This window comes from Belonocnema kinseyi, chromosome 7, assembly GCF_010883055.1.
Source record: "Belonocnema kinseyi isolate 2016_QV_RU_SX_M_011 chromosome 7, B_treatae_v1, whole genome shotgun sequence".
Lineage (NCBI taxonomy): Eukaryota > Metazoa > Arthropoda > Insecta > Hymenoptera > Cynipidae > Belonocnema > Belonocnema kinseyi.
Window position 1 is genome coordinate 39,115,291 of NC_046663.1, and position 15,007 is coordinate 39,130,297.

The 15,007-nt window shown below is 28.5% G+C and overlaps 1 protein-coding gene and 1 long non-coding RNA gene across 3 annotated transcripts in view; one reads left to right on the forward strand and one right to left on the reverse strand.

Annotated features, from left to right (window-relative positions):
* The window catches only part of LOC117176728 (insulin-like growth factor-binding protein 7), a 164,112-nt gene that overhangs the window by 60,172 nt on the left and 88,933 nt on the right, over positions 1-15,007 (forward strand). For both annotated transcript variants that reach the window (XM_033366993.1, XM_033366994.1), the window contains exon 3: positions 2,286-2,428. In XM_033366993.1, the coding sequence (XP_033222884.1) occupies positions 2,286-2,428 (143 nt within the window). The remainder of the gene's footprint in view (positions 1-2,285; positions 2,429-15,007) is intronic.
* Positions 1-15,007, reverse strand: part of LOC117176729 — a 63,043-nt gene that overhangs the window by 23,648 nt on the left and 24,388 nt on the right. The gene's annotated exons all lie outside the window — the stretch shown is intronic.

The window sequence follows — 15,007 nt, forward strand, 5'->3', positions numbered from 1 at the left end:
TTAAAAGATTTCCGTTAAATCTTCCATATTTTTTTTTTTTTGATTTTGTCAACCTTTTAAAATCTTCAAAATATTTTCTTCAAATAATTATCCAACATGAAAAACCATTTTCAATTTTCCTAGAAATCTTAGAACAATTTTTTTTATTCTTTTGAAGCCTTTCACAATTATTAAAAAGCTTGTAAATTTTTTATTTAAAATCTTCAAAAATGTACATTTGGTTTTTAATTAGGATATGGCTATTTGCACAAAAATTTCAGTCCGAATAGCCAAATTTGGTCCGTATATACACATCGTTCAAATTATGTGATCATTTTAACTTTATAATCAATTTTGAAACTTCTCAAAACTTAAAATGACTCAAATTTTTTCTACAAACAATAAACCGGATTTTCTATAAATTTCAGGAAAAGTTCAATTATTTTTAAATATATTTTAAAGTTCTTGAAAAATTTTTTAAATAATTTTAAGTTTTAAAAAGATTTACAACAAATTTTGGATTTCTCAAGATTTTGAAATAAAATTTGAAAATTTTTCAAGAATGTTTAGGCTCGTTCCAATTAAAATAATTTAACTTCTAATTTCTGAAGATTTTAGTTAAAATTTTATTTTATAAGAAAAAAAAAAACAGCACGTAGATGGGTGTTCCGGCAGAATAATGCAAGTTATGATGGATCACAAAAAACTCAAAATTGTTTAAATCTCAAATTCTTCGTGTATAAAAAATAGTTTAAGAAAATTTCGTTGCTCACGTTTATCGAAGTAAATAACAATGGACGAAAAAAGTAAGAAAACAGTTTATTTCTTCGAAATCTAATATTGAAAAAAATGCCGAGAAATGCGACTTTTTGAATTTGTACCTAAAATGTTGAAAAAAGTGTTTTTTTTCCTTCCATTTCTTGATACTCATTTTAACAAAATACGGAAACACAAAGGCACACATTTTTAAATTTCAAACAAATTTTTAAAATATTTTTTACGGGTCGTAGAAAGTAGACATTTTTTCGTTCCAATTTTGTAAGTGAAGTTTTTGGAAGTCAGTAACTATGGATAGAAATAAGAAAAGATTGGTTCGTGAAGACGTAATACTAAAAAAACTTATGAAAAATTTTAACTTTTGTTAACTTGTACCTAATATTGCAAAAAATTTGTTTATTTGAAAAAATGTTATGCACTTTTTAAAAAATTAAAGAAACAAATGAAAAAAGTTGCATTTTCTGTAGTTTTTTTAAAAATATTATAGTTCGGCGAAAAAAACTTTTTCTTGCTTTTTCCATCTGCGGTTATTTACTTCAATAAACTTTATCAATTTTTTTTTTAAATCTGTTCACAATGCCACGAAGAAACTTGTCTAAAACTAATGGAATTAGCCGTTATCAAAATCCCAATGATTAGTTTTCTTTTAATGAGAAAGGAAATTCAAGATTTAATAAAGCTCTATAGATCTATTAAATAAAAGTGGGAAAAGTTAATACTTAAAAAAAATGTTGTCAAAATCTTTCTTTTCCATAGAGAGTCGGTCAAAAAATCAATTCATTTCGGGTACCTGTGGCCCAATAAATTGGGTTGAATTTTTCGTAGTTACAATATTTGACAGTAAATAATAATAATAATACAGAATTCAAAAATGTAAAAAATTGTGCTCAAGTTAAAGCTTTTGTTAAGTGTGACAAACAGCCAGTTTTCCGGATTGTGCTATTCGCCTGTATTTTTTTTGTTAATTAAAATATTGCGTCCTTAAATTTTGATTCAGGGTGACATATAAGAATATGCTATTCTTTTGTTATCATCGAAATCATGTTTTCCTAAAAATGTATCAGTGAAGCATAAAAAGTTGGAATACAATATTAAAACTCCAAAGTGAAAATTTACAATTTTTCAATTTCTTAAAAAAAATTTAATTACGAGATACAGGAAAAATAATTACGCCATCCGATTCTGCCTATAAAATTATGTAAAGTCTATATTTCACGGTTTTCTCATAGACTTAATTGCTGACGTAGTATAAATAAACTATTCTCTGGCTCATTTTATTTAAATAATCGTGGCTAACGTATTTTCTTACATCGACAGGCATATAATCCACTCTTTTCAAAGAAATAATACGGCAATATTTTTGGCAGATGTGTGAAGAAAATGTAGCGTTTCATTTACAAAAACTAATTCGGGGTATCCATAAATATACTTATTTAAAAATAATATTTTTAAACAATTTAGAAATAAAATTATATTTTGCCACAATGGTATGGATTATTTATCAATAAACAAAAAATATTGTTTTTTAGATGTTGCAAAGTATGTGCGCGAGTCGAAGGAGAGCCTTGTGGTGGACTTTTCGGGTTTTCCGGCAGTTGTGCGATAGGCTTACAATGCATAATCAAGAATTTATTACACCATGCTCGAGAAGTCGACGAAGGAATCTGTACAAGTAAGTGTCTAAAATTTATACTTGACCATTACATTGGCTTGTCAATAAAATATGTTTATGCACGTCTTTTTATGTTTAATCCTGTCCTTCTAGCAGTTTGTAAGATTTTAAGGATTTCCTTGTTCCTGTTTGTTAAATTAGTAGATAAGATAGAGTTCTAATTATAGATTCTTGTTACCGACATGTTACCGACATCGAGAAGATTCTATAGCTGAAATGGTTTGTGTCCATGCTAAGTTTCTAGAATGTACAGAAAGTAAACTTTTATACCTGTATATTTTTCGCATTGAATAATGAATGAAAGACATTCTTTATTAGACGTGTTATCTATAAGGAAGCAATAAATCATCTATCTTTTTCTCATAGCTATACTAATTGCGATAATAAATAACCTTAAAGTTGTTTACGCGATATTTGTTACTCATAATTGCTGTGTATCAATTTATGACGTCGCCGGCAACCTTCATCACTATTGACTATTCTAGAAACTTAGCACGGGTACGAACTATCTTATATATGGAATCATCTTGATGTCGGTAACATTTCGGCAACAGTAATCTGTAATTATAAATATCCTTACTTAAAGACTAACTAGGCAAACTAGAACAAGATTAGATAATTTTAGAGCAATCCTCACAAACTTAAAAATTTCTACAAGGGCAAGATTTTGACAAAAAGATCAAAAATAATGTTTTTCTTCTTAAAAACATAAAAATACTAAATGGGAAAATTGGGGAAAGGAGAATATATTGCTACTTTTTATTCCTAAAAAATTCAGAAAGAAGATAGGGTTTTTGAGAAGTTTTTTTTTTTACAAGAAGTCTAAATAAGTTTACGATTCTTATTATTTTTAAATTTTTTTGTAGATTTTAAAAGAGTGCAAAGAATTAGATGAATTAAAAGAATAAAAACGGTAGTATCTCAAAAATTGGATAAAAGGCACAGTTTTTAAGTGTAATTTGCAAGGAACTTGTCTTACCCTTAAAACTAAAAAATATTCGTAAAAATTTGAAAATGTTATTTAAGAAATAATACGTGTTACCTTATTTTCTACGTTAAAAATTATATTATTGCATTGGTATATCAGTTTATTTTTCACGTTAATTTATTGAAATACAAGCCCATCCATTCATGGTGCAAATGAATTATAATCTGTTTATTATTATAGAATTTTTGTGGCGTATGTCAATTAATGAATAAACAGTCAAGATAAATGTTATATATGAGCATATTTGAAAATATATGAGATTATGATTTTAATACTTTACTAACATTTGCGTTTGTATCTGATCGCTCAGTGGAGCAAACTGAGCAGATCTTTTTCAGACAAATTTTATTACAAAATTTTATTTTCTATCTTATCAAAAATGACGTTAAATATTTTCTGTTATTGAAAGAGTTATGTTGATTAATAGGTTTTATTTCTATTTTCAGTGCAGCGAAGTGAGAAGATATTTTTTCAGAAAAATGTAATTAAAAATTAAAACAAAAAATTTTCTGTATAGTTAGAAATGACGTTAAGTATTTTCTGTTATTTGAAGCTTTAACTTGATCGATAGTTTTGATTTCGCTTTCCACGGATTGTGGAATGACATCTACAATGGTCGCTTTTAACTACCTCTGGCGATAATGTAGATTCCTTTAAAACTTTACATTTTGCTCTTTTTTCTATCAATTTATGAAATTTAAATATATAATTGTTTCTATTTATTCCCGTGTATAGACATCTATTACACCGGGGTTTAAAAATAAAAATGCATAGTACATTAGGCTTTAACGAAAATGCTAAGGGACTTGATCGAGTCAGCCTTACAAGAAAATAATAATAACAAATGTTTTTTGATTAAACCAAAATTCCAGCAGGAATTACAAGATTTGTAACTGAGCCTAATGAGATTTTCCAATTGAACACAAGGTTAAGAAGTTCTAGAATTTTAACAATTTTCAAAAAATACCAAAAATAAGCTTTAACACTGTGACAAGTTTAAGCGCAGTTTTTCGTAGATGTCAAATATTTTTTCTTTAAATAAAAATTTCATATAATATTTATTATGAAATTAATTACCAATTAATTTATTACAACTGTAGTTTTGGGATCGCGAACTCTCTTTTGTTGGAGCTCTTACGGCTTTAACAAACAAGTTCTCATCACGTATCTCGTGCTTCGCACTCGATTTTGTCAACAAATTTCAACATTTTTATATTAGGCTCAACACATTTATATCAAATATAATGCATTTTTTTATGTAACTCTATCTAGGATTGTCCACTCAAATATTGCAAAATAAAGCACGAACTATATTTATCATGATTACTTAAATATTTGTTTTTTTATTTTGCATTGAATTTTATTCTTAGTTGCGCTGAACAATGTATCATTCCAATAAATTTATATAATTAAATTTATATCATTACAATTCATAATATGCATGCATTTTGAATTTTTGGTTTTTTATCAATAAAACACAAACAACTTATCCTATAAAAAAGTGATTAATGATAAATTTGGAGATCTTTTTTGACTTTTTCCTATATCACGCTGTTTTGGCTTCAAATGTCCATTTTCATTTGTTTTTTTGGATTTTGAAAATCCTATAACTTTGGTAATTTTTATTTCATCAAAAAAAGTCATCCGGTATGCAGAGAAAAAAAACCACAACAACGACGACTTCGGACAGACAGACATTTGTTGAAATTCGCAAAAGTAACTTTTCGCATGAAACTAACATTTCATTATGGGTGAGAATGTAAAAATGATCTTTTATTATTTAATACTTAAATTTATGTAAAATTTAGATTTTTTTTTCATATTTAACAATACAAAAATGTATTTTATAATAATTTATACGTTTGTCTACATATTTTCGATTATAATCGAAGTATTCTTTATTTTTTAAAATCATTTTAAGAATTTTATTAATTGAAAAAAATTGAAAAAGATTTTCGTAATATTTATTATTTATGACATTGAATAACAGTTTTAACATTCTTATGTATATTTCAGGTTAAAAAAAGGTTAAACTTCCAATTCATTTTATTTATATAATGATTGTCTCCTTTGTTTTTTTAAAGAACAATTTAAAAGACATAAAAGAATTATCAATATTAACAATAAATGTCTGAATAATGAAATAACTTGAAAATCCATATTTGTAAAATTCAGGAATTTTTCATTGAAAGTCTTCAAAATTGTAAAAATTTGAATTGTCAATCTTCAAAGCTGGATATGTCCTATTTACAATAAAAAGTAACGAAAATTTTCTGTTTTAGAGTTAAAAATTCTGCAGTTTTATTGATTCACATGCATATGTCACCAATTGTGAGGATATAAAAATTAAAATTGAATTAAGTTATTTGTAGAAAACAAATTATTTTGTCGTCAACTAGTATTGATTTTGCAACAAGTTAGGTTGATAAGGGGCCGTAAATAAAGTATAATATAAATTGGAACAGTTTGGATATCATTTTTATATTTCACACTTCATACTCTTTAAACATTTAATTACCTTATTCTTATCTTATCGTTCTTTTTCGCTTTAAAATTTAAAAATTTGGTAGATAATTGACCCATTTGGTAGAAAATTTACCAGTTTTGGAGAAGATTCGTTTCTTGAAGGTAGAAATTTGATAAATTTTGAATAAAAATCATCTTTCTAGTTGATAATTTAATTATTTGGATAAAAATTCAACTGTTTTGTAGAAAGCCCCACTTTTGGCTTAAAAATTTAACATTTAATCTGATTTTTTTTTCATGGACTAAAAATTCTTTTGCAGTGGAACATTTAACTCTTGTTCATGGTTCTTTTTTATCTCAATAAAGCATTCTGTGTAAATACTTTCAACGTCATATCTTGATTTTTCTACCGTTTTCTACTGCATCATATAGTTATGAGAAAAACATGAAAGATTTAATGCTTGTTTCCAGATTAACATTCAATTGAAAATTCCAGTCTTCATTTATTTAATGCGCAAAGGATGTAGTCAAATAGGTGAAACGCAATAAGGTGGGCTGTGTATGATATCCTGTTTTGAATAATAATTTTATTTATTAATTCCTTATAGATTATACGTTTAATTCAAAAGTGCCGTCTTTATTTATTTAGCGCGCAAAAAATTCGTGAAAAACCTTGTACTGCAGATTATAATCTTTCTATAACTTAAAGATACAGAGGAAAATATATTAAAAATAAAATTTAAACAGCATTCGAATTAATCGAATAGTAGAGCCCATAAAGGTATCTAAATAAATAATAAAGCCTTTCTTATCATAGGTCATATGTTTGGGACTCCTAAACCTTTATTCTGGTATCAAGAAGGACTAGAAATCACTGTAAAAAAATGTTAAAAATGAGAAGTTAAACGTTCTTTAACTTTAATATACAGGGTGTCCAAAAACTCTGCAAGCACATAAATAACTGCCCAGATAAAATATTATATAAATGGTTCCAGGTCATTCTTGGAGTAACTTTCAACGAAAAATCTAATGGTGACCTTTAATTTGACCTTGAACTTGACCTTCAACTTCATTTCAAGGTTAACTTCATTTTTTAAATAGGTACCCATATTTTTAACATCGGCAATCGAAAGAGCGTGAAATTTTACATTTAAATATGTAATCAGGTCATAGGTCAGGTGTGAACGGGGCGGCTCTGTATTTCCTCAGGTCAAGGTCATTCTTGGAGTAAGTTTCAATGAGAAATCCAATAATGGCTTTCAATTTCACCTTGAACTTGACCTTTAAGGTCATTTCAAGGTCAAATTGAAGGTCACCATTGTATTTCTTGTAAAGCCGTTTTTTTCCTCTAGTCGCCTGATAACATCAAACCCTTTTCCAAAAACCACCCCTAACACTCGAAAACTACACCATAAAGGAATGCGACATCAAACTGAGAATGAAGTATGTCAGCAGTATTTGATTTTCTCGGATCGTGCCCAAACTTTGGATGCTCTACGCCGGAATTAAGTGCTCATTGAGGGCTCTTGCAGGATCAGTTGCGCAATTTTTCGAAAACAACCCTTTATCGCCAAAAACTACTCTATAAAATAAATATGTACTAATCATAAGAGTGAGTACATCAGAATTGAGGGTTCCTTGTAGACTCTCCAACGCCCCCAAAATAATATTTTCAAAACCATCCCGTAACGTAGGAAAACTACCCCTAACACAAAAGTACTGATTAAGTGCAAGAAAAAGTATTGCATGAGTTTGGAATATTTTCGCCGTTTGAAAACATTAAAGATTTTTCCAAAAAACATCCCTTAAACTCATAAAAAGCACCAGTAAATAATTATTTAGCTAAGAATGGAGTTTATCACCAGTGTTTAGGTTTCTGAGAGTATGCCAAAACATTGTATGCCCTATGCCTATGGTTTGATTGAACACTGCTGGCCCTATGCCTATTGTTTGATTGAACACTGCTGATATTTTTCATTCTCAGTTTAATAGCGTATTCCTTTAAAAGATAATATTAAAATGTTGGGGGTTGGTTTTTGGAAAAGTGTTTGATGTTTTCAGACAGCTAGAAAATACTCCAAACTGATAAAATATTTTTTCTTGGACTTAAGCAGCACTCTTGTGTAAGGGGTAGTTTTTTATGTATCCTCGGCCATTTTATATCGCTGAGAATCGATTTTCAACGACCTTAGTATGCCCAATTAAAAAAAAAATTTAATGGCAGAACTGATTAAAAAATCATTTAACATTATTTAAAAACTATACAATTTATTAAAAATGATTATTTCTTTTTTCTGAATGTGAAAGCAAACGTTTAATTTTTCCCCTATTTTCTTCCTTTTTCGTGAAAATATTGTCGCCTTTTTTAACTTTTTTTGCGCTATGCTAGCTTTGTATTCTATATATGAAATATTTATATGAATATAGGATATAAATTCCAATTTTCTATCAAAGGAATTTCGTATATAAAATTAATTTGGAAATAGGATAAGCTTTTGAATGTAACGTTCACAAATATTTCAATGAATTTTCTGCATTTACTGTGCACGCTTGTAGAATAGATTCTTCTCCTTCAGGTTCACATAAAACGAAAATCCTTGTTGTGTCTGCAGAATTAAGAAACGAAATTTCGTTCAGTCTATTCAGTTCGTGACCTGAATTTTTCTTCCGATATTTCTTATCTTTCCAAACTTTATTGGTGGTTGAATTAAACACGGAAAAAATATTAATAGTTTAGTAGAAAAATATTGGAAAACGAAAATAACAAAACTAAAATATATTTTAGAAAAAAGTGATTTTTTTGGTTGGCATTCAAATTTTGGAAAAGTAGAACAAATTTTTAACTATTCCTGCTAAGTTCTTTTTACTTCTATTTCAATAGGCCTTTTCAATCTTCACCATTTTAAAACTCTCAAATCAATTCTCAATTTCAAAACTCTGCCAAAATTATCCCTATTTAATGATTGCTATATTCAGATATTAATACAAAAATTTTGTATTTCGTAGTATATGTTATATAAAATAATATAAATGAAAAGCAAAATAATATTTTCTATCACAAGTGATAAAACTTGATATCTGCATTTCAATTCTAAATAATTTTGATAAAAATAACCGATTTCCAATAACACAAGTTAAGATAGCATATTATCGTTTAAATCTTTTAAACATTTTTATAAATCTATATTTTTATTTAAAATACGAGTTTTTGATGAAAATCACTAACATAAAATTTTTTTAATTAGTAATTAATTTTTATGAAACCTAAAGTCTTTTTGTTTAAAATCACAGATTTCACGTAAAAATTTTCAACAAAACCTAAAATTGTAAATTTTCTTTGGAATCTATACCGATTGCTAGTGAAAAACACAAACCTAATTTAAATTTTGGTTAAATTCTTAATCTTCAATCCCAGGGTTCTTTAAAATAAAATTATTGATTTCCGGTATAAAACTCCAACATATCCTAAAATTATACCAAAATATTGTAAATCTCCTCTGAAATAGAATAATTTTATGAAATTATAAATACGATTTTTTTTCACAAAAAAACGTTAATTTAACATAATTATTCAGAAATGTTAATCTTCTCTACAATTTAACTATTCTTATTTAAAATAACCATTTTTCGACGAAACATGTTAAAATTAAAATGTGATTTAAAAATATTGCAAAGGATCTAAAATATTTTATGGAATTTTAAATGATTGCCAGGGATTTCAAGTAGTTTTCAATAATTCGAAGAGATTTCAAAGTATTTTAAGTATTTTAGTGCAACTTTGAATATTCCAAAAAATTGTGAAGAAATTAAAAAAATTTCCAAGGAACTTCAAAGGATTTCAAAGGATTAAAAATATGTCAGGGAATTTAAAAATATTTCAAGACATTCTTAAAAGATATTTCAAACATTTCAGAGGAATTCCAAAAGAGTTCAAAGGATTTAAAATATTTTAAGATAATTTTGAAGGACTATAAGGAATTTCATTTATATTATCATATTTCGAAGAGATTTTGAGGAATTTTACGATATTTTTTATAGATTCAAAAGAATTCACAAGAGCTTTAGAAAATCCAAAAGGACTTCAAATGATTTCAAAGTATTAAAATATGTAGGGGAATTCTATAAGATTCCAAAAGATTTTAAGTAGATTTCAATAATTTGAAGAGATTTTAAAAGGATATAAAAGAGTCTATGGTATTTTGAAAGATACAGAATTTTTAACAGATAAAAATAATTTCAAGGGATTTTTAAACGATTTCAAAGGATTTGGAATATTCAATTTTCAGTTAACACAATTAATTTTCAACCAATAAAAAGGGAATTTCCAACCAATGTGATGAATGTTGGTTAAAAAAAATGAACAGCCAAGAAAAAGTGTTATAGTTGACGTTTCCACTAACAAATATTTTAATTTTCAATCCAAAACAGTTGAATTAAAACCAAAAAATATGAATTTTTGACAAATAGTCGAAATTACAACCGAAAAATATGCATTTTCTATAAAAAATATTTGCATTTTCAACTTATAAAGATGAATTTCTGAACAAAAATGCAACAACTATCCTTTTTAGTAAAGAAAAATGATTTTTAACCAAAAAATCAATTTTTAACAAAATTGTTAGATTTTTATTTGAAAAATCTAATTCTCAACTAAAATAATGAATCTTTCATAAAAAAAATAATTTTGAACCTAAGAGTTAAATTTTCAACCTAAAAGATGAATTTTGTACCAAAAAAAGGCAAGTTTCTAACAACATAAATGAATTTTCAACCAAGAAGATTAAATCTCTATTATAAAAAAAATTTCGAAAAAAATCAAGTTGCTAAATTTTCACTTGAAAAATTAATGTTTATTAATTAAAAAAAAAAATTTTAAATAAAAAAATAAATTTTCAACAAAAAAGATTATTTTTTAACAAAATGCATGAATTTTTAACCAAGTTTGGAATTTTGAAGTGAATCTTAAAGCTAATAGTTAAAATTTCATCCAAAAAGGTGAAGCATTTACAAAGAAGATTAATACCACAAAAGCCAAAGTTTCAACAAGAAATTATTTTTCAAAAAAATAGTAAAATTTTTAAGCGACTCATTTTCTAACAAAAAAGACAATTGTTAAACGAAATAGCTGAATTAATTAAACGTATTTTAAGCCAAGAATATTGATGTCTATCGAAAAAGATGAGTAAAAAAAATAGATCACTTACATTTTCAGTTAAAAAAATCAATTTCCGATCAAAATAACTACTTTTCAACTAAAGCGATGAATAGTCCACCAAATTCTAGTTTGAAATAAATATTTGACCTTACATTAAATTTTCAACCATAAGTTAAATTTTCAACTAAGGAAATGGATTTTCAATCATAACGCTTAATTTTCTACCAAAAAAAGATTAATTTATACCAAAATACATGCATTTTTAATTAAATTTATAATTTGAAATAAATCTTTAACTTAATAATTGAATTTTTAACCAAATAAATGCATTTTTAACCAAAAAAGAGAATTAGTTACTAAGAAGATTAATATTCTACATCCCAGAAGAATAAATATGTAAGTGAAATTTTAAGCAAACATTTGAATTTCCCAAATCAAAATATTAACTTCTTACAAAAAAAGAAACTTTCAACAAAATAGATTCTTTTAAAAGGAAATACATACGTTTGCAAACAGATGAATTTTCAGTCTGAAAGATTACATGTCTATCAAAAAAGATGATTTTTTTGACAAAAATAATAGAATATTCAAATTATCAGTTAAAAACTTTAATTTTTATTAAAAAATACTAATTTTATAACAAAAGGCATGAATTTTCTACCAAGGAAATTAATTTTTTTTACCAAAAACCACGATTTAAAACAAAATTAAATAAATTTTAAACCAAGTACTTTCAAAGGAATGCTTAACATAGTAGCTAAATTTTTAATCAAAGATACTACCTAAACGTTGAAATCTTCAACCAAATTTTTATTTTTAAATGTATTTTCAACCTAATAGTTCAATTATGAACCAAAGAAATAATTTGTATTCCAGCACGAAATGTCAAGTTTCGAAAAAATACAGAAATTTTGAACTGAAGAAGATAAATATATAACCGAAAATTTAATAGTTCAATTTTTAGTAAAAAAAATTAATTTACAACAACAAAAAAAGGTTGCAACAATATAGTTTAATTTTGAACGAAAAATGGCTTTTCAGTCGCTATTAATGAATAGCGACATTATTGAAAATTTAATCAAATCTTTATATAAGTATGAAAATCCTGGATCCAATACAAAATTAACAGGCTAAGTCGTGCAAGAACTGATTCAAATATTCTGCAAATTCTAGATTTTTTCTTTTTCTTTCTAAAATGAATTGATATCGAAAAATAATGATTTTTAATAGAAGTAGTAAAAATTAACCGGTTCTTGTGCGTTTTGATTTCAAAAGTTATTAATTAAATGTTAATAATAATAGATCAACTTTTTTTTCGGCCTGCTGGATTTAAAAAATTTTCTTACAACTACGTCTTATAAAGTACTATCCATTCACACCTTATAACTAATCCGCTCGCTCCTATAGCCTAACCTTTCTCGCTGCGCCTCGCACGCATTTCGCTCTTTTGTCGCTATGCCTCGGATTACTAGCCTCTGTCTCCGCGGCTAACACCTAATACTTAACTACTATTTACAATATTCAAATTTCTCTTACATCTACTTCCTCTCCTATTTACAATCTTTCCTTCTCCATTCCTCTTTCTCCTTCCTTCTCTTCATTTCTATCTTACCCAACAGCCCCTTCACCCATGCTGCTGCCTTTTTGTCACCCCTTTCATGCAACAATACCTCCATGCTTATCCCCCTCCTTTCCACCTCTTCACATTCCTCCAACAAATGCTCCAATTTTGCATCCCTCTTCCCGCCCAATTCACACATTCTCTTCTCTCTAGAATGTTAAAACCTGTTATAATTTTCCATACAACCGTACCTCATTCTCGCTATAAGTTCATGACTTCCTTGCTCCCCTTTTTTACACAAATATTCCGCGCTCTCCCTTAGCATAATCCACACATAGTTTCCGTTATACCTTGACTCTCTTATTCTCTCCTCTCCTTCATCCATCTGCAATCCATTTGTTCCAAAATACCTTTCCCGTTTCACCTCCATCTTTGCACCACTACGTCTGTTTTTCTTCTCCCACCAACACTCCCTAACCAATTTACTTCCCCCCTCTTCCAAAAATTTCTCCTTATATTTACACGCACAACTCTCTCTTATAATCGCTAAACTCGTTCTTGCTGTCTCTCTCCTGTTCTGCGTATTCCTTGCCAACGCCAGTATCCACTTTACATACCTTTCCTGTACCCTATTTACCTCTCCACTTACCTTCCAACACCACACCTCTACTTCGTAAAATAAGACACTCATCACTAGCGAATCAAACAATTTCATTCTCCTTTCAAAATCATCTGCGAACCACCTCTTCCCCAGCCCGTATACCTGCCTGATAATCATATTTGCCCTTCTCACTCTCTCTTTTGTATGACCATCCACTCCCCCATTTCTTCGAAACAGGAAGCCCAGTTACACAAATTCTTTCACCTCCTGTACTGCTTTTCCCTTTCACCTCAACTACCCTCCCCCATATCTCCCACCTCCTTTCCTGAACATCATAACCTTCAACTTGTCCGCATTCAACTCTAACCTATTATTGTCCAAGTAACGTCTCAATCTCTTCATCATCTCCTTTACAGCCTCTTCGCTCTTTGCCAACAGCACTATGTCATCTACATATGAGAGTAACCATATCCTCACTCCTCCTACCCTAACTCCTCCTACCACACCGGCCGCTAGCATACTTTCCATATCCGCGATCAAAATTGCAAAAAGCGTTGGGCTAAGCGGGCACCCTTGCCTCAACCCCCTATCCATCCAGAATCCCTCAGAGATTCCCTCCCCTCCGCTCACCCAATCTTTCGTCTCATCATATACCTCCCTTACCCTCTCGATCAGGCCCCTCTTCACTCCCCTCTCTTCCATGTTTTAGTTTTCATAAATATGAGAAAAAAGAATATCCATGTCATAATGCGTGAAGCTGTCTAAAAAATACAATTATTTATTTTGAATGTGTCTTGTTAGTGAATGAAGTAATCTGTTCCTATCGATAGACAGATTGTTGCTTGTAGGAGACATTAATAGTATATTACATCACAAGTAGGGTTAAGTCATCCTTGCGAAGACATGAAAACGGGCTTAACCCTTCAAACGATGTACGATGTTAACCCTGCGAGTGATGTAGGATGTTAACTATGTGAGTGGTGTACGAGGATAATCATGTGAGTGATGTATGATGTATTATTCGAAATCAGTTTACTTTTCTGGGGGCGTAATAGGCTTATAACATGGTGGTTTCAAATAAAATGTTATTAATAAGTTACTGAAATTAGAAGAAAAAATACATTTCTGTGATTTGAAGCAATTTCTGTCAGTACTGTTGCATTAAATATTCATAAAATGTATTAAAAAGAATCTTAATTATCCAGGAATATATTTGAATATATTGCTAGTTGGATAAATGTAAAGCTGTTAACAAATTTCATTATCAATTTGAAAAAACAATTCAGTCAGGCTAAAGGAGTGGTAAAATATAGTGTGCAAACTAAATTTGCAAGCACCTTCTCGCGTTTAAGTTTGCGCATGTGAGGCTTTCCATGACTTTCACATCTACTTTGTATTCATAGAATATCGTGGTTGATGCAGGAAGATAGAAATTAGTTCACTTGCCGCGTATTTACATGAAATTTACGTTATCCCGTAACTGCATTTTTACAAACTGTCGATGCATGGCGAGTGTTTTCTCCTATTTTTATAAAAACAAACAAGTCACCGATAAATACTAGATTTGATACAAAATTTGATTAGCCAGGGAAAGTTTGGAAATTTTTATACAAGACAATTCAAATAAGTGCCAAGGATAATACGAGGGTAGTTTAATAAGTCCTTAGAATGAAGGATAGAAGATTAAAAGTGCGTGAGTTAGCTGAGAGGCCACAAGGATATCTATAGGTGCAGTTGTTTCAATTCTACATGAAAAAATAGGCATGAAAAAGCTATCGGCAAGATGGGTGCCGCGTTTGCTCTCAGCT